This window comes from Rana temporaria, chromosome 8, assembly GCF_905171775.1.
Source record: "Rana temporaria chromosome 8, aRanTem1.1, whole genome shotgun sequence".
NCBI lineage: Eukaryota > Metazoa > Chordata > Amphibia > Anura > Ranidae > Rana > Rana temporaria.
Window position 1 is genome coordinate 7,052,408 of NC_053496.1, and position 19,760 is coordinate 7,072,167.

General features: G+C 47.2%; 1 protein-coding gene across 2 annotated transcripts in view; it reads left to right on the top strand.

Annotated features, from left to right (window-relative positions):
- The window catches only part of PI4K2A (phosphatidylinositol 4-kinase type 2 alpha), a 41,949-nt gene that overhangs the window by 15,772 nt on the left and 6,417 nt on the right, over nt 1-19,760 (top strand). The window contains exons 2-8 of one of the 2 annotated variants that reach the window (XM_040361253.1): nt 230-430; nt 3,182-3,313; nt 4,796-4,949; nt 12,431-12,492; nt 12,582-12,681; nt 15,464-15,624; nt 19,307-19,366. In XM_040361253.1, the coding sequence (XP_040217187.1) occupies nt 230-430; nt 3,182-3,313; nt 4,796-4,949; nt 12,431-12,492; nt 12,582-12,681; nt 15,464-15,624; nt 19,307-19,366 (870 nt within the window). The remainder of the gene's footprint in view (nt 1-229; nt 431-3,181; nt 3,314-4,795; nt 4,950-12,430; nt 12,493-12,581; nt 12,682-15,463; nt 15,625-19,306; nt 19,367-19,760) is intronic. The other variant, XM_040361254.1, reaches the window with a different exon arrangement.

Consider the following 19,760-nt stretch of genomic DNA (forward strand, 5'->3'; position numbering starts at 1 on the left):
GGGAATAGTTTTGTATAAAGTTTCTCCATAGCATGAGTGTGATCCAATGAGTTCTTCAAACATCGGAGAATTAAACTCCCTATCACCGGGCGGTTATAGTCCGATTTCCCCCCCCCCCCCCCCCCCCCCCCCCCCCCCCCCCCCTGGGCTGTACGTTGCGTTATGTCGCAATTGATTTTCAGCAGATGAGTGTCTGAGAATAAATCTCTCTCTTTCTCTTTCTCTACAGGAAGTCATCGCAGTGTTCAAACCAAAAACCGAGGAGCCCTACGGTCAGCTCAACCCCAAGTGGACGAAATGGTTGCAGAAGCTCTGCTGTCCGTGTTGCTTCGGCAGAGATTGCCTGGTCCTGAATCAGGGATATCTGTCAGAGGCCGGGGCCAGCCTGGTGGACCAGAAACTGGAGCTCAGCATTGTTCCTCGGACGCGGGTAAGACCTCGGGGGAGATTTCGGTACAAGTAAAGTGAACGGACGTTAACGCTGATCTCTAGCTTGGAAGGAAATTCAGAAAGTTTGTTTTGACCAAGCCGGTCCAAACGTACTATTTACCGGCATATACCGCTGGCGTATAGCGCACACCCCAACCTGAGAAGGGAAGTTTAGGGAAAAACTTAAATTTTGGATGTCTTGCCCGGCAGCCTTGTCCGGCGTCCATCGGCGGCCTTGCGCGGGGTCCGTCGAGTCCGTCGAACCTTATGGGTGTCCGTCTGCGGCTTTGGAGGTGTCCATCCGCACCTTGCCCGGGGTTGCAGCCCCGTGTGTTTGAATTTGGCACGCTGTGCAGAGCCGGATTTCCTGCGCACTCTGCTTTTCTCGGCCCCTCTCGCTTGGCTGCGGGCGGAGCTGAGCGTGGCCGAGTGCGCAGTACACTCGGCTCGGACAATGTCGGAGACAGCGGGGATCGGCGTACATCGCGCACCCACGATTTCCCCTGATTTTAAGGGGGAAAAAAGGTACGCGGTATACGCCGATAAATACGGTACTTCACTCGATTCCCCAATTAACACAATCAATGTGGATGGGGGGGGGGGGGGATCCCTTCTGCTGGGATTTCCTCTCACTTCCTGTTTTGGCTGTTGGACAGGAAGTGAAGGTAAATCTCCCCAACCTCTGACAGCAGGAGGTTTCCCTGCTGACAGAGCACAATGATCACTGCTGCTATAGCCAACAAAACTCGACAGGCTGGTTGTACTGATCGATCGACTTCAATGCAACCGGCCTGCCTGTAGATCAGTGGTCTCCAAACTGCAGCCCAGGGGCCAGTTGCAGCCCTTTGCGTGCTTTTATCCAGCCCTTGGAGCATTAATCCCCGCTACTGTCGGCAACCGTGGGGCATAGTTCCTGCCACCAACATCGACAATGGGGCAATAGCCCTTTCGCTGACACCAACGATAGGGCACCATTCCTCCCACTAATACCAATGGTGGGTTATGACTTGGTGAAGTAAATGGTACATTTGGACCAGCTTGGTCCTTAACCACTTTGCGACCGCGCTAACGATTTATATAGGCCTCTTATGACGTCACAGTCCCAGCATGCTTCGGGTGGTGACGACATAATTGCCCCACCCCTTAGGGTTAAGGGTTAGGGTTTGCCATTAAAGAATATGGCTAGGACTCAGGAATTGGAACAGGGACCTCCCCCAAAGGTCAGAAGGCGGGTTCCCAGAAGTCAAAGGTCACAGGGCGTGGCTGACCCACCCCCACCAAAGTGTACCGCCTACCCCAACTAATTCGGGGAATGAACAAGTCGGGAAAAGCATCTTATGTCGTCACCACCCGGAGCATGCTGGGACTGTGACGTCATAAAAGGGCCTATATAAATCGTTGCGCACCGCACACCGGGCATTACAGCGGGAGGGAGCGCTGTGGCAACATCGGAAAAAAAAAAAAGGGGGAAGAAGACGACGGAGGAAGACCGGGCTGGCTGCCGCTAGTAAAAAAGCTGCAAGAAGATGGCGGCGGCCAGCCCCGAAGAAGGCACCGGAGAGCGGGAGAAGAACCAGATTCCGCCCGCATACCCCGACAACCAACAGCCAGGGTTGTCGGGAAGAGGCCCTTGTCCCCATCAACATGGGGGCAAGGTGCACCCACCCCCACTCCTGGCATGGATTTTGGGGGGGGCCCCACGCAATTTTTTCGGCGTGGGGGTTCCCCTCAAAATCCATACCAGATCAAAGGGCCCGGTATGCTCATGAAGGGGGAACCCATGCCGTGTGGGTTTTTTTTTTTTTATTGGCGTGGAGTTCCCCTTCATGCACAAGTCGTGTACAAGTCGCATGCCAAAGTCGGATCTGTTAATACGGAATCCGACTTCAGAAAAAAAGTACTGCAGGAACTACTTTGAAGTCAGCACGTCTTAAAGTCGTGCCAGTATGAATGGCAGTCATTGAAAATCGCGAAGAATGACTTGTCATACGATTTTGCCGTCTAAAATCGTGGGACAAGTCGTATAAGTGTGAAAGGGGACTAAAGTAGAAATAAAGGCAGGGGTTTTATTTTTGTATGGAGTAATGAAGGGATGTAGCTCCTGTGTGGTTTATTTTGCCATTTGTGTCCCAGTGGAGAGATTTACCTTCACTTCCTGTCCCATAGCCACAGCAGGAATCCCCTGGTAGTCACCAAAATTGCATGTCCCATCTTTTTCAATTCTGGAGACTGCTCAAAGATTTGGGATTTTATTTTTACTGTCCTTTTCCCCTTTTCTATACACATATATATTCTATCTCTATCAGGTTTTTGATATATTTGTGTATTTTTTTTCAGAATGTCTCTTATTATAGGTAATGTTTTTGCTGGCCATTATTATTATTAATATTTATTTTTTGCTGACCCTTATAATACTATTAATAATAATAAGGGCCAGCAAAAAAATTAAAAATTAAATAATATTATTATAAGGGCCAGCAAAAAAAAAAAAATGTAATAATATTATTATAAGGGCCAGCAAAAAAAATATAATAATAATTTATTTTTTGCTTATTATTATTATTCTTCTTCTTATTATTAATAAAAATTTTTGCTGGCCCTCATTATTATTATAATATTAATAATCTTATTAAATTTTTTATTTTTTGCTGGATATTATTATTAATATAATTTTATTGCTGGGCCTTATTAATAATATTAATATTATTTATTTTTTGCTGGCCCTTTATTATTCATTTTTTTTTTTTTTCAGGTTGTATATCTATCCAGTGAAACATTTAACTACAGTGCCATCGATCGTGTAAAGTCCAGAGGGAAGAAACTGGCATTAGAAAAAGTGCCAAAAGTCGGTCAGCGATTTAATCGGATTGGATTGCCTCCTAAGGTAAGGTAGGAGAACCCGCCATCCAACCAGATACTAATGTGTGTCTTGTTACTCTCTGTGATTTGTCACATTTTGGGGAAACTATGAACTTTCAGTAGTTGGTGTTGGAGAAGTATGAATGAAGCTAAATGTCTGCTGTGGGTCACAGGACTGGACTTAAAGCGTTAGTTCACCCGCAAATTTTTTTTTAACATTAGATTGAGGCTCATTTTGTCTAGGGGAATCTGGTAGTTTTTTTTTTAAAATCGAAGCAGTACTTACCGTTTTAGAGAGCGATCTCCGCCGCTTCCGGGTATGGGTCTTCGGGACTGGGCGTTCCTTCTTAATTGGCAGTCTTCCGACAGGCTTCCGACTGTCGCATCCATCGCGTCACGAGTAGCCGAAAGAAGCCGAACATCGGTGCGTCTCTATACGGCGCCTGCGCACCGACGTTCGGCTACTTTCGGAAAATCGTGACGTGATAGATGCGACTGTCGGAAGACTGTCAATCAAATAGGAACGCCCAGTGCCGCAGCCCATACCCGGAAGCGTCGGAGAAGATGGCTCTCTAAAACGGTAAGTACTGCTTAGATTTTAAAAAAACTAGCCGATTCCCCTAGACAAAATGAGCCTCAATCTAATCTTAAATTTGTTTTTGCGGGTGAACTACCGCTTTAACTTTTGCTCTCCTGTGAGCCTGAGCAAGGCTGTTGGTGATCTATAGCCCGCTATTAGCCGCTCATCGCTCTAAAAGAATCCCGACCAATATTGTCAGGATCTTCCCAGGCCACCTGATTTGATAGCTGACTCTACCTTTCTCCTGGCTTTCTATTGGACGCTGGAGGAACAGAGCAGAAATCAGCGACTGACAGTCATTACTCTCTGCTCTAAGCAGACTGAGAACTGAACAATCAGTGGTCATGTGATCTCTAAGTTCTAGGTCTCATAGATGACGTTGGACAGCATAGAGGTTTATTTTCTGTGTATTTATTATAAATAAATAATATAATTGTTTTTTATATATATATATATATATATATATATATATATATATATATATATATATATATATATATATATATATATATATATATATCCCAAACTTCTCCTTTTTAAAGCCTAACTCCAACTTTGCTATCACTTTAATTAACCACTTCCAGCCCGACATATATCAAAAGTTATCCTGGCTGGGCATCATATGACGTCCAGCAGGATAAGCCGCTTGCGCACCCACGGCGATCCAGCCTATAACATCAGCTCCACCATGATAATTGCCGGCCCCACTGGGGGGGGCGGAGACAGAGGTGATTGGAAGTTGCGCTCTCTCAGATTTTGTGAAATTTTGATGCGACATTAAAAAAAAAAAAAATTAACTAAAAAACAAAGAAAACCCTAAACGAAAAAAAAAAAAAGCGTAGAATTGGGGAATAATGGGCGGTATGGATTTGTGGACTATTTGTTTCTCTTGGTGTGTGACCTCTCCTCACTCATGTCTGATCCTAGGTGGGCTCCTTCCAGTTGTTTGTCAAAGGCTATAAGGATGCGGATTATTGGCTGCGGAGGTTTGAGACGGAACCCCTTCCCGAGAACACCAACCGGCAGCTCCAGTTACAGTTTGAGAGGCTGGTGGTTCTGGACTACATTATCCGGAATACAGGTAACTCTCATCATTACCCAAATGTATCGGGTCTCATTTCCACTCAGTAGAAAACCCCCAGCTCTGCTGATCCCCAGCTTAGTAGAAACCCCCAGCTCTGCTGATCCCCCCCCCGCTTAGTAGAAACCCCCAGCTCTGCTGATCCCGCGCTTAGTAGAAACCGAGGGCCAGATTCAGATAGCCTTTATGCCGGCGTATCTATTTATACGCCGCGTAAGTTCTACGAAGCGCCGGCGTATCTTCTTTCTGTATTCAGAAAGCAAGGTACGCCAGAATTTTACTAAGATATAGCCGGCGTAAGTGTCTTACACCGTCGTATCTTAGGCTGCATATTTACGCTGGCCGCTAGGTGGCGCTTCTCTAGATTTCCGTGTCGAATATGCAAATTAGGTAGATACGCCGATTCAGAAACGTACGTCCGCCCGGCGCATTTTTTTACGTCGTTTACATAAGGCTTTTTCTGGCGTAAAGTTACCACTGCTATATGAGGGGTAGCCAATGTTAAGTATGGACGTCGGGCCAGCGTCAAATTTTGCGTCGTTTGCGTAAGTCGTTTGCGAATATGGCTTTGCGTAAGTTACATTCACGTCGAAACCAATGAGGCTTTGCGGCGTAATTTGGAGCATGCGCACTGGGATACGTCCACGGACGGCGCATGCGCCGTTAGTAAAAAACGTAATTTACGTGGGGTCACTGTTCATCAACATACAACACGCCCACTGCCTGAATAATTTGAACAACGTGGGCTTATGCCGGACCACATACGCTACGCCGCCATAACTTTAGCCGCAAGTTCTTTCTGAATACAGAACCTGCCTCACTAGGTTACGGCGGCGTAGCGTATCTGAGATACGCTACGCCCGCACAAAATTACGCCGGGCTATCTGAATCTGGCCCCGAGGGTAAAGGTGATAGACTGGCCAAGCATGTCTCCAGACCTAAACCCTATTGATCATCTGTGGGGGATCCTCAAACGGAAAGGTGGAGGAGCGCAAGGTCTCTAACATCCACCAGCTCCGTCGTCATGGAGGAGGGGAAGAGGACTCCAGTGACAACCTGTGAAGCTCTGGTGACCTCCATGCCCAAGAGGGTTAAAGCAGTGCTGGAGAATAAATGGTGGACACACAAAATATGGACACTTTGGGCTCAATTTGAACCTTTTTACTTGGGCTCCTTTTACACTAGGCAGATTCCTGTCCGCAGATCTCCACTGAGCCGGCGGATGACAAGCCCCTCTCTGCTCACTAAGCGGGGAGGGGCTTGTGCAGCGCTGCTGATTCCTATGGAGAAATCTGATGAAAACGGACAGCATCTCACCCGATCCGATCCACCATGGACGGATGGGGACGTATCGCCATTTGTCTGATTTTGGCGGATCAGGTCGGATGTCAGCGGACATGTCTCCACTGACATCTGACGCTCCAAAGGATAGCATGGAACGGCCGTTCAGGTCCGCCGTCAAAACTGACAGGCGGACCTGAAGGGTCTAACCGTGTGAAAGGGGCCTTAGGGGTGTACTCACTTTTGTTGCCAGCGGTTTAGACATTAATGGCTGTGTGTTGAGTTATTTTGAGGGGACAGCAAATTTACACCGTTATACAAGCTGTACACTCACTACACAACATTGTAGATACAAAGTGTCATTTCTTCAGTGTTGTCACATGAAAAGATTTACAGACAAGTGAGGGGTGTACTTACTTTTGTGAGATACTGTGTATCTCTTCTGTATGTTATTCTCGGAGTGAATTAGATATGTTGTTCCCTAATTTATATAGTTTGTTATTGATATTTACCACTGCATATAGATTCAAGAATATATATATATATATATACACACACACACACACAATTATATATTTTTTTTTAACCACTTCCATACCAGGTACTTACGCAGCTTCCCGCCCAAGCCAATTTTCAGCTTTCAGCATTGTCGCACTTTGAATGGCAATTGCGCGGTCATGCTACACTGTACCCAAACAAAATTGGCGTCCTTTTTTCCCCACAAATAGAGCTTTCTTTTGGTGGTATTCGATCACCTCTGCGATTTTTTTTTTTTGCGCAACAACTAAAAAAAGGCTGAAAATTTGGAAAAAAAATTACGTTTTTATTTTTTTCTGTTAATTTTTTTGTAAATAAGTTTTCTCTTTCAATTACGGGCACTGATATGGCGGCACTAATGGGCACCGATGAGATGGCACTGATGGACATCGATGAGGTAGTACTGACGGGCACAGATGAGGTGGCACTGATTGGCGGCGCTGGTATGCGACACTGATGGGCACACATAGGCGGCACTGATGGGCACACATAGGCGGCACTGATGGGCACACATAGGCGGCACTGATGGGCACACATAGGCGGAACTGATGGGCACACATAGGCGGCACTGATGGGCACTCATGGGCGGCACTGGGCACTCATAGGCGGCACAGATGGGCACTCATGGGCGGCACTGATGGATACTTATGGGTGGCATGGATGGGCACTGTGGGGTGGCGCTGATGGACACTGGGGTGGCGCTGATGGACACTGGGGTGGCGCTGATGGACACTGGGGTGGCGCTGATGGACACTGGGGTGGCAGCACTGATTTTTGCCAGGTTGCCAGTCAGTGCCCATTTGTGGGCACTGACTGGCATCTTTTTTTTTTCTTTATGCTTTTTTTTTTTTTGTCTTTTTTTTGTCTTTTTTTTTTTTTGCCCACCCTGGTGCTCCAGGGTGGGCATCCCTGGTGGTCCAGTGTGGCGATCCGAGGGGGGGCTGCGCTGATAAACAATCAGCGCGAACCCCCCCTGTCAGGAGAGCCGCCGATCGGCTATCCTCTCCTCGCGTCTGTCAGACGCGAGTGAGGAAGAGCCATCGGCGGCTCTTCCTGTTTACATCGTGATCAGCCGTGGTTGGACACGGCTGATCACGTGGTAAAGAGTCTCCGCCGGAGGCTCTTTACCGAGATCGGAGATGCAGGGTGTCAGACTGACACCCCGCATCACCGATCGCCGCGATGCGCGCCCCCACGGGCGCGCGCGGCATGAAATCCTGCAGGACGTTCTAGAACGTCCTGTCAGGATTTCATAACCACTTCCCGGACGTAAATCGGCCATAGGCCGGGCGGGAAGTGGTTAAACTATGCATAATAACTAAATTATACACCACATTTTTTTTTTTTTTTTTTTTTTTTTATGTCTTTAGGTGGTTAACATAATCCTTTTATATCCTTCCAAAAAAATGGGTTATATATTGTTTCTTTTGCATTAAAATTACAAAAAAAAAATTTTATTCCCAAAAAATTTGTTTGAAAAATCGCTGCGTAAATACCGTGTGACATAAAAAAAAAATTACAACACCCTTCATTTTATTCCTTACGGCCTCTGCTTTAACCACTTTAAGACCTTAGGTGTTTTTCAGATTTGGTGTTTGCAAGACTAAAACAGTTTTTTCTGCTAGAAAATTACTTAAAACCCCCAAACATTATATATTTTTTTTTTCTAACACCCTAGAGAATAAAATGGCGGTCATCGCAATACTTTTTGTCACACCGTATTTGCGCAGCAGTCTTACAAGCGCACTTTTTTTGGAAAAAATTCACTTTTTTGAATTAAATAAGACAACAATAAATTCGGCCCAATTTTTTTATATATTGTGAAAGATAATGTTACGCCGAGTAAAATGATACCCAACATGTCACGCTTTAAAATTGCGCCCGCTCGTGGCATGGCGTCAAACTTTTACCCTTAAAAATCTAGATAGGCGACGTTTAAAAAATTCTATAAGTTGCATTTTTTGAGCTACAGAGTAGCTCTAGGGCTATAATTATTGCTCTCGCTCTAACGATCGCGGCGATACCTCACTTGTGTGATTTGAACACCGTTTTCATATGCGGGCGCTACTCGCGTATGCGTTCGCTTCTGCGCGCGAGCTCGTCAGGACGGGGCGCTTTAAAACATTTTTTTGTTTGTTTTCTTATTTAATTTTATTGATTTTATTATTTTTTACACTAAAATATAAAAAAAAAAAAAAAAATGATCACTTTTATTCCTATTACAAGGAATGTAAACATCCATTGTAATAGAAAAAAGCATGACAGGTCCTCTTAAATATGAGATCTGGGGTCAAAAAGACGTCACATCTCATATTTAGGCTTAAATGCAAAAAAAAATATTGCATTTTTTTCAAAATTGTCGCTCTATTTTTGTTTATAGCGCAAAAAATAAAAACCGCAGAGGTGATCAAATACCACCAAAAGAAAGCTCTATTTGTGGGGAAAAAAGGACGCCAATTTTGTTTGGGAGCCACGTCGCACGACCGCGCAATTGTCAGTTAAAGCGACGCAGTCCCGAACTGTAAAAACCCCTTGGGTCTTTAGCCAGCATATTGGTCCGGGGCTTAAGTGGTTAAAGGGACCCTGTCTCTATATAACAAATAAAAGTAATCTGTAACTGAACATTGGTAATGCCCGTCCAGCAGATGGCGCCTGCACCTTCACTCTGTTGCAGAACTATGGCCGCTGCTGGTATCTGACACTTCTGAATGTGCGAGATCCCGATTCCCCCTCCTGAATGTTGTGGTTCCGTCACTACACGACCCAGTACTGACATCGTATTCGTACATTCGTAATTTCAAAAATGAATTTCCAACTTCCTGACCTTCCCACTTCTCTGACCCCCCCCTTCCCTCCTCCTGAGATCCAAGAAGACGACCACATGATGAATGGATGTTGTAACGGGAGTCACCTTTGGGCACAGATTGAGCCAGGAAATAAGGGACATATGTTGGATTGTTTTAGCATGGGACAGTAATCCACAATATATTCCTTAACCAGTTAAGCCCCGGACCAATATGCAGCCTAAAGACCCAAGGTGTTTTTACAGTTCGGGACTGCGTCGCTTTAACAGACAATTGCGCGGTCGTGCGACGTGGCTCCCAAACAAAATTGGCGTCCTTTTTCCCCCCACAAATAGAGCTTTCTTTTGGTGGTATTTGATCACATCTGCGGTTTTTAGTTTTTGCGCTATAAACAAAAATAGAGCGACAATTTTGAAAAAAATTCAATATTTTTTACTTTTTGCTGTAATAAATATCCCCCAAAAACATATATAAAAATATTTTTTTTCCTCAGTTTAGGCCGATACGTATTCTTCTACCTATTTTTAGTAAAAAAAATCGCAATAAGCGTTTATCGATTAGTTTGCGCAAAATTTATAGCGTTTACAAAATAGGGGATAGTTTTATTGCATTTTTATTAATTTTTTTTTTTTTACTACTAATGGCGGCGATCAGCAATTTTTTTCGTGACTGCGACATTATGGCGGACACTTCGGACAATTTTGACACATTTTTGAGACCATTGTCATTTTCACAGCAAAAAATGCATTTAAATTGCATTCTTTATTGTGAAAATGACAGTTGCAGTTTGGGAGTTAACTCCTACAGCGCCACCTGTGGTTAGGGTGCACCTAGTATGTGTTTACAACTGTAGGGGGGTGTGGCTGTAGGAATGACGTCATCGATCGTGTCTTCCCTATAAAGGGAATGACGCGATCGATGCGCCGACACAGTGAAGCACGGGGAAGCCGTGTTTACACACGGCTCTCCCCGTTCTTCAGCTCCGGGGAGCGATCGCGACGGAGCGGCTATAAACAAATAGCCGCGCCGTGGTCCCGGATCGCTCCCCGAGCGGACCCGACCTCCGCATGTAGCGGGGGGGTCCCGATCGGACCCCCCACCCGCTAATAGGCGAGGACGTACATGTACGCCCATGTGCCTGTACGTGCCATGTTGTGGACGTATATGTACATGCGGGGGTCGGGAACTGGTTAATGTCTAGAAGAACTAATTGCAACAGGTCAATAGAGTGACTCATTCATCAATGTGAAACGTAGACTGTTAAGATGTTAATTGATGTTAATCACCTCCAGCTACCTGACTGTAGTGATGAAAGCTTGCTGTGATTGCATTCTATTGTCTATTGTGTTAATTAAGTCTGGTTCCTAAGATATTTCATGGTGCTATGCTAACTAACCCTGTATTGTGTGAAAGTTCTATTATATGCTAATATTTGTTGTGAATTAACACACTCTAAAGGTCAGATGTCTGACTTATGTTCACTAAAGGAATGTGTATTGTGTAGCAGGTGAGAATAGCTTATCGCGGAGTCGGAACGTCTGGGTAAATGTCTAGTAATTAGCTCATGTAGATTATCTGAATGTCATTATCTAAAGGAATGTGTATTGAGCTCCGTGTGTCATGTTGTGGGTGGAGTTAAGCCATTGTTTCTTGGGGCTTCTAACTGTATAAAAACCTGAGTTTTACCATAAAAAGATCTGTCTGTTTGGAACCAGAGAACAGAGCCGTGTCTCGTTATTCTGGGGAAAATCCAATGGGTCCTGTCTGCTGGATTGTGGAGTGTCGATAAGCTGTCTTGGGTTGGTGGAATGGAATATCGTAACGTTTTTAACCCCTGACCTTACAGATGTAGATTATATTAACAACATATCCCAGAGTTCAGCTTTCATTTTTTTAAAGTGTCACAAGAAGAGAGAGCAGAACCGTGGGAGGGGCCCAGCAGCTCCACCCTGGAGGGGAGAAAACTACAGCAGGGGGCGGAGTAAAGACCAGTCATCCTGCACAAGGAGAGAGAGCCGAGCTACGGGAGGGACCCAGCAGACCCCACCCACTACAGGAGGGGGTGGAGTAAAGACCAGTCTTCCTGCACAAGGAGAGAAAGCAGAGCTGTGGGAGGGGCCCAGCAGCTCCACCCTGGAGGGGGAGAAAACTACAGCAGGGGGCGGAGATGAGACCAGTCATCCTGCACAAGGAGAGAGAGCCGAGCTGCGGGAGGGACCCAGCAGACCCCACCCACTACAGGAGGGGGTGGAGTAAAGACCAGTCTTCCTGCACAAGGAGAGAAAGCAGAGCTGCAGGAGGGACCCAGCTGACCCCACCCACTACAGAAGGGGGTGGAGTAAAGACCAGTCATCCTGCACAAGGGGAGAGAGCCGAGCTGCGGGAGGGACCCAGCAGACCCCACCCACTACAGGAGGGGCAGGAGTAAAGACTAGTCTTCCTGCACAAGGAGAGAAAGCAGAGCTGTGGGAGGGACCCAGCTGACCCCACCCACTACAGGAGGGGGTGGAGTAAAGACCAGTCTTCCTCCACAAGGAGAGAAAGCAGAGCTGTGGGAGGGGCCCAGCATCTGCACCCACTACAGAAAATGATAGGAGGGGGCGGAGACTAGACCAGTCATCCTGCACAAGGAGAAGGGGGGACAGCAGTGAATGGATGTAGATTGTATTAACAACAGATCCTGGAGTATAGATTTAATTTTTAAAAGTGTCTACTGGCTCCTAGATTGACCTGACTGGACACTGAATTTTGTATGCACTGTTTGGGAATAATGTGTAATCGGTATTAATAAAGAAAAACATTTTTATTTTTATACTTTTATTTTAGTCATTTAATCCTTTTATTGTTTTTTTTCCATAGACCGAGGGAACGATAACTGGCTGATAAAGTATGACTATCCGATGGAGAATGCAGCCAGTCGGGTCAGTATGGGGGAATGAGCGGGTACTTGTGTCCGGAGAGGTGTCGGAGTTCTGTTCTGAAGACTATTGTTGTGTTTTTTTTTCTGTAGGACTCGGACTGGGTTTTGGTACGAGAACCCATCATCAAGATTGCTGCTATAGACAATGGTCTGGCCTTCCCTTTAAAGCATCCAGATTCCTGGAGAGCATGTGAGTTTCTATCTTTTGTCTACTAAACTGACAGATGATATGCATTGGGGTGAGAATAACATGATGCTGAGTGTTCAGATTTGTATCATTTTATTAGATATTTATGAAAAATTGCATATAAATATTTATTTTCATGTTTGGCCTGCAGGTGGAGCTGTAGTGCCTATATCTCATGTTAGAGTTATTGCAAAGCCATAATATTTTTTAATAATAAACATGTTATACTTACCTGCTCTGTGTAATGGTTTTGGACAAAGCAGCACCAATCTTCCTTCTCAGTCTCCCCCCCCCCCCCCCCCCCCCCGCCAGAGCGCTTGACTCCTCCCCCTGGCTGAGCGCCCACCATAGAAAGCCACTTGCTATGGAGGCACTCAAGCAAGCTCGCTCCTTAGCTACACTGTATGTTTTATAGACCTTTGCTCCCTCCTCACTGGCTGTGATTGACAGCAGCAAGAGCCAGTGGACCTCTCTCTGAGCCAATGAGGTGGGAGAGAGCAGAGAAAGCTGCTGCTCTCGCACACGGCACTGGATTGAGATTAGATAATTTATAAGGTTTTTTTTTTTTTTTACCTTAATGCACTTCCATCAATGAGCAGTCTTTCCTCCCCTCTTCCATCAATGGGCCGCCTTCCCTCCCCACCTCCCATTAATGGGCCACCTTCCCTCCCCACCTCCCATCAATGGGCAGCCTTCCTTCCCTCCCCACCTCCCATCAATGGGCCGCCTTCCCTCCCCACCTCCCATCAATGGGCCGCCTTCCCTCCCCACCTCCATCAATGGGCCACCTTCCCTTTCCCACCTCCATCAATGGGCCACCTTCCCTTTCCCACCTCCATCAATGGGCCACCTTCCCTTTCCCACCTCCATCAATGGGCCACCTTCCCTTTCCCACCTCCATCAATGGGCCGCCTTCCCTTTCCCACCTCCATCAATGGGCCACCTTTCCTTTCCCACCTCCATCAATGGGCCGCCTTCCCTTTCACACCTCCATCAATGGACCTCCTTCCCTTTCACACCTCCATCAATGGACCTCCTTCCCTTTCACACCTCCATCAATGGACCACCTTCCCTTTCACACCTCCATCAATGGACCACCTTCCCTTTCACACCTCCATCAATGGACCACCTTCCCTTTCACACCTCCATCAATGGACCACCTTCCCTTTCACACCTCCATCAATGGACCACCTTCCCTTTCACACCTCCATCAATGGACCACCTTCCCTTTCACACCTCCATCAATGGACCACCTTCCCTTTCACACCTCCATCAATGGACCACCTTCCCTTTCACACCTCCATCAATGGACCACCTTCCCTTTCACACCTCCATCAATGGACCACCTTCCCTTTCACACCTCCATCAATGGACCACCTTCCCTTTCACACCTCCATCAATGGACCACCTTCCCTTTCACACCTCCATCAATGGACCACCTTCCCTTTCACACCTCCATCAATGGGCCACCTTTCCCACCTCCATCAATGGGCCACCTTTCCCTTTCCCACCTCCATCAATGAGCCACCTTTCCCTTTCCCACCTCCATCAATGGGCCACCTTTCCCTTTCCCACCTCCATCAATGGGCCACCTTTCCTTTCCCACCTCCATCAATGGGCCACCTTTCCCTTTCCCACCTCCATCAATGGGCCACCTTTCCCTTTCCCACCTCCATCAATGGGCCACCTTTCCCTTTCCCACCTCCATCAATGGGCCACCTTTCCCTTTCCCACCTCCATCAATGGGCCACCTTTCCCTTTCCCACCTCCATCAATGGGCCACCTTTCCCTTTCCCACCTCCATCAATGGGCCACCTTTCCCTTTCCCACCTCCATCAATTGGCCACCTTTCCCTTTCCCACCTCCATCAATTGGCCACCTTTCCCTTTCCCACCTCCATCAATGGGCCACCTTTCCCTTTCCCACCTCCATCAATGGGCCACCTTTCCCTTTCCCACCTCCATCAATGGGCCACCTTTCCCTTTCCCACCTCCATCAATGGGCCACCTTTCCCTTTCCCACCTCCATCAATGGGCCACCTTTCCCTTTCCCACCTCCATCAATGGGCCACCTTTCCCTTTCCCACCTCCATCAATGGGCCACCTTTCCCTTTCCCACCTCCATCAATGGGCCACCTTTCCCTTTCCCACCTCCATCAATGGGCCACCTTTCCCTTTCCCACCTCCATCAATGGGCCACCTTTCCCTTTCCCACCTCCATCAATGGGCCACCTTTCCCTTTCCCACCTCCATCAATGGGCCACCTTTCCCTTTCCCACCTCCATCAATGGGCCACCTTTCCCTTTCCCACCTCCATCAATGGGCCACCTTCCCTTTCCCACCTCCATCAATGAGCCGCCTTCCCTTTCCCACCTTCATCAATGGGCCGCCTTCCAGGATACAAAAAATGGAGATAAATGGACAGCCGCACTCCAAGGAAACTTAAAAAGTAGTCTTTTATTAATAAAAACTGGACATGCAAATCCAAAAAATACAGTCACAAGGGACAGCCGACGCGTTTCGCACGCTGTTAGTGCTTAGTCATGGCTCTTCCGTTTCCCACCTCCATCAATGGGCCACCTTCCCTTTCCCACCTCCATCAATAGGCCTTGGCTGCCCATGACCCTACCACCGGTTCTCCTTCCTCGGACCACTTTTGATTGGTCCTAACCACTGCAGACCAGGAACATCCCCACGAAGGCTGCAGTTTTGGAGTTGCTCTGACCCCCCGACATCTTGACATTACAATTTTGTCTCCGTTTTTTTTCTTTTTTTTTTCTTTACAGATCCGTTTTACTGGGCCTGGTTATCACAAGCCAAAGTCCCGTTCTCCCAGGAGATCAAAGAACTCATCCTTCCCAAAATTTCAGACCCCAATTTTATCAAAGACTTAGAGGAAGATCTTTATGAGCTGTTTAAGGTACTTCTATCTAAACTGTGTCTAAAGGTAAAGTCATATTATTATTATTCTTATACAGGATTTGTATAGCGCCATCAGTTTGTGCAGCGCTTTACAGCATTAGGGCAGGCAGTGCAGATACAATGCAGTACAGGAGGAATCGGAGGGCCTGGCTTGCATGGCTTTCTATGTATATAGAAGCTCAGAAAGTGAAAAGATCATATAGGAGAGAACTGTCGTGTGGTGGTGAAGGGGATGTTCAGATTTGTTGCCCAGTAGTCCCAGTGAGATGCACTAACACTGGTCCCAGTACACAGCTAAACCCTCCCACCCCCAGTGCCTGAAACATGTTAGAATAACAGCACTAGAAACTGATTATGTAAACACACGGGCCAATTATCGGGCGACATCAGCCGGTTCAATAAAAACACACCGACATTTGGCCGGTGTGTATGGCAGCCGTTCCAAAACGTCGGAGGAGCATGCTGGAAAACCAGCGGCTAACCGGCTCCCAATCAGCCAATGACTGAGAGCGCTGTCCGGAGTGTTCTGGCATGGGGCCGTCCCCCTGTCGGAAAACAATAGCACAGCAGGGGAGATCTGCATACAACAATTGTCCGATGGAGCCTACAGACGATAAAACGGGTCCGTTGGACCGCTGTTGTCAAAGTCCGATCGTGTGTATAGACCTTTACTGAGAATTGTGTGGTCATGCAGCGCTGTACCCAAATTAAATTTTTGTTTTTTTTTGTTTTTCACAAGTAGCGCTCCGGAAGATTTTGCCCCCCCCCTCTTCATGACCAGACCTTTTTTGATATTCAGCAGTGCGCTACTTTAACTGGTAATTGCACGGTTATACAACGCTGTACACAAATTCACCTCCTGCGGTTTTTATATTTCGCAATAAAAACGATAATTTAGAAAAAAAAAAGCTATATTTTTTGCTTTCTGCTATAAAACATATCCAATAAAAAATGATTAAAAAAAAAACGAATTTCTTCATAAATTTAGGCCAATATGTATCCTGCTCCATGTTTCCAATAAGCGTATACTGATTGGTTTGTGCAAACGTTATAGCGTCTACAGACTATGGGATATATTCTGAAATGTAATATTTTTTTTTTTACTAGTAATTTCAGAACTGAAATCTGCCTTGTTTACATAGGCAGAGCTCTGTTCGGAGTCTCTGCCCGATGATTGGTGGGTGCCGGTGGACATCCATTGGCCGACACCCAGGGATTGGCTTCTGCTGTGAATAATCATAATTGCAGCAGAAGCGGCGGGCGCCCCCTGCAGGTGGAAGTGCAGGATCACGTAAATATATATTTTCTCTCTTTTTCATTCTTTTTTCTTTTCTTTCTCTTTTCTCTATCTCTATCTCTTCTTTCTTTCTTTCTTTCTATAACTCTTCCTTCTCTGTCTGTCTCTTGCTTCTCTGTCTGTCTCTTGCTTCTCTGTCTGTCTCTTGCTTCTCTGTCTGTCTCTTGCTTCTCTGTCTGTCTCTTGCTTCTCTGTCTGTCTCTCTCTTGCTTCTTTCTCTGTCTGTCTCTTGCTTCTTTCTCTGTCTGTCTCTTGCTTCTTTCTCTGTCTCTCTCTTGCTTCTTTCTCTGTCTCTCTCTTGCTTCTTTCTCTGTCTCTCTCTTGCTTCTTTCTCTGTCTCTCTCTTGCTTCTTTCTCTGTCTCTCTCTTGCTTCTTTCTCTGTCTCTCTCTTGCTTCTTTCTCTGTCTCTCTCTTGCTTCTTTCTTTCTTTCTTTCTTTCTTTCTTTCTTTCTTTCTTTCTTTCTTTCTTTCTTTCTTTCTTTCTTTCTTTCTTTCTTTCTTTCTTTCTTTCTTTCTTTCTTTCTCTATTAGTGTGTGTACAGCTGTTGCCCTGTAGCAGTAAAATGCTGAAAGGTGGTTAAAGTGGAATTCCAGTCAAATTATAACCCAGCCTAAAATAACTGGAATAACATGTTCTACTTACCCTTATACTTGGTCCTCTTCTCTCATCCCTGGCTGGTGCTCCAGGCCCCTCCCTCCTGTTGAAGCACAGGAAGCAGCTTGCTATGTGGGTCAGCCGAGCCACAGCTCCCTGTGTCCATTCAGACAAGGAGCTTCAGTTCGGCCCTCACCTCTCTCTCCTGATTGGCTGAGTTTGATTGGCAGCAGTGAGAGACAATGGCGCCGCTGCTGTTTCAGCCAATGAGGAAGGAGAGTGCCTGACGGCCACAGCACTCATGGACATCGCTGGATTGAGATGGGGCTCAGGTAAGTATTAGGGGGGCTTCTGCCTTTATAACCACTTTATTGTGAACGAGGGTTAATAAACCCCCCCCCCCCCCATTCGCCCCTGAGCATTGTGTGCCCTTTTGTGTGCAACTCAAAAAAGTACACAAGCTTCTTTGGGGCAAAATTGCATGTTTATAGTCCCGTTTGGTTTTTAATGGGAGCTCCTGAAAAATGCGTTTACCTGCGTTTGTTCGGGTGCTCCCATTTAAAAGTCAATAGGGCCAAAACCGTGGGATTCTGTACTACAAGTCGCGCCTAAAAGTGTGCAAAAAATGTCTCTAAATCGCCAGGCTGCACTCGCACTAAGGCAAGCCATGTAGACTGTGTGCAAATTTCTTTCCTGCAACCATGGGTTGCAGGAAAGAAATTTGCACAGTTCCCCCAACAACACAGCACAGACAGTGCTGACATGGGAATCTCTCCTGCAGAGCAAGTGTCTGCTCCTGGCGGGGGAAGCCGCCCCCCGTCGGGAGAAGACCGTGATTATTCCGATAAGCGCAATTGAGTCCGGCAGGTTGGTTGTACCCAAGTTGATCAGTCTATCAATTTGGTACAATTAGCCTGCCCATACGGTTTAAATCTCAGCTGGCTTTTGCTGAACTGGCCGAGTTTCAAACCGCCTATCTCAGGCCAGTCTTGGGTGAACCGGCCAAGTTTTGAACCGCCTATCTCAGCCAGGCTCTGCTGAACCGGCCGAGTTTCGAACCGACTATCTCAGCCAGGCTCTGCTGTACCGGCCGAGTTTCGAACCGACTATCTCAGCCAGTCTCTGCTGTACCGGCCGAGTTTCGAACCGACTATCTCAGCCAGTCTCTGCTGAACCGGCCGAGTTTCGAACCGACTATCTCAGCCAGGCTCTGCTGTACCGGCCGAGTTTCGAACCGACTATCTCAGCCAGTCTCTGCTGTACCGGCCGAGTTTCGAACCGACTATCTCAGCCAGTCTCTGCTGAGCCGGCCGAGTTTCGAACCGACTATCTCAGCCAGTCTCTGCTGAGCCGGCCGAGTTTCGAACCGACTATCTCAGCCAGTCTCTGCTGAGCTGGCCGAGTTTCGAACCCACTATCTCAGCCAGGCTCTGCTGTACCGGCCGAGTTTCGGACCGACTATCTCAGCCAGGCTCTGCTGAACCGGCCGAGTTTTGAACCGACTATCTCACCCAGTCCCCTGCTGTACCGGCGCAGTTTTGAACGGCCTATCTCAGCGAGTCTCTGCTGAACCAACCGAGTTTCGAACCGCCTATGGCTGGCCTAAGTGTGAATGGGCACTTGCTCTATAAACCTTTCCTATAAGTACTGACACCAGACGATCAGTATGTCCAGCGACTATGATTCAGCATTGGCAGCCGCCTCCGTTTCTCCCTATAGAAGGATTCCCTTTATTGGCAGGATATGATTAATGTTGGTGTGATGTATGCAGGCTGCAGGAAGTCCTAATCTTATAATCCCATCATTTTCTGCAGAAAGATCCCGGCTTTGACAGAGGACAGTTCCACAAACAGATCGCAGTGATGAGAGGACAGGTGAGGCTCCAGATCTTCTCTTACATTTCATCACACATTCCTCTCAGGCTCAATGCATTGCTCATCATTGTGTCTGCACACAGTCATTGCCTCATCAGTGTCACGTGGCTGTAAATTGACTACTGCTTTTACATGCATCCAGTACTGGGACAAGACCATTCAATTCTCGGGGATTGTCAGGATGCGGATACCAGCCGCCCCCCTCGGGATGCAAATACCAGCCGCCCCCCTCGGGATGCAAATACCAGCCGCCCCCCCCAGGGGATGCGGATACCAGCCGCCCCCTCGGGATGCGGATACCGGCCGCCCCCCTTGGGGTGCGGATACCAGCCCCCCCCCCCCCCTCGGGGTGCGGATACCAGCCCCCCCCCCCCCTCGGGGTGCGGATACCAGC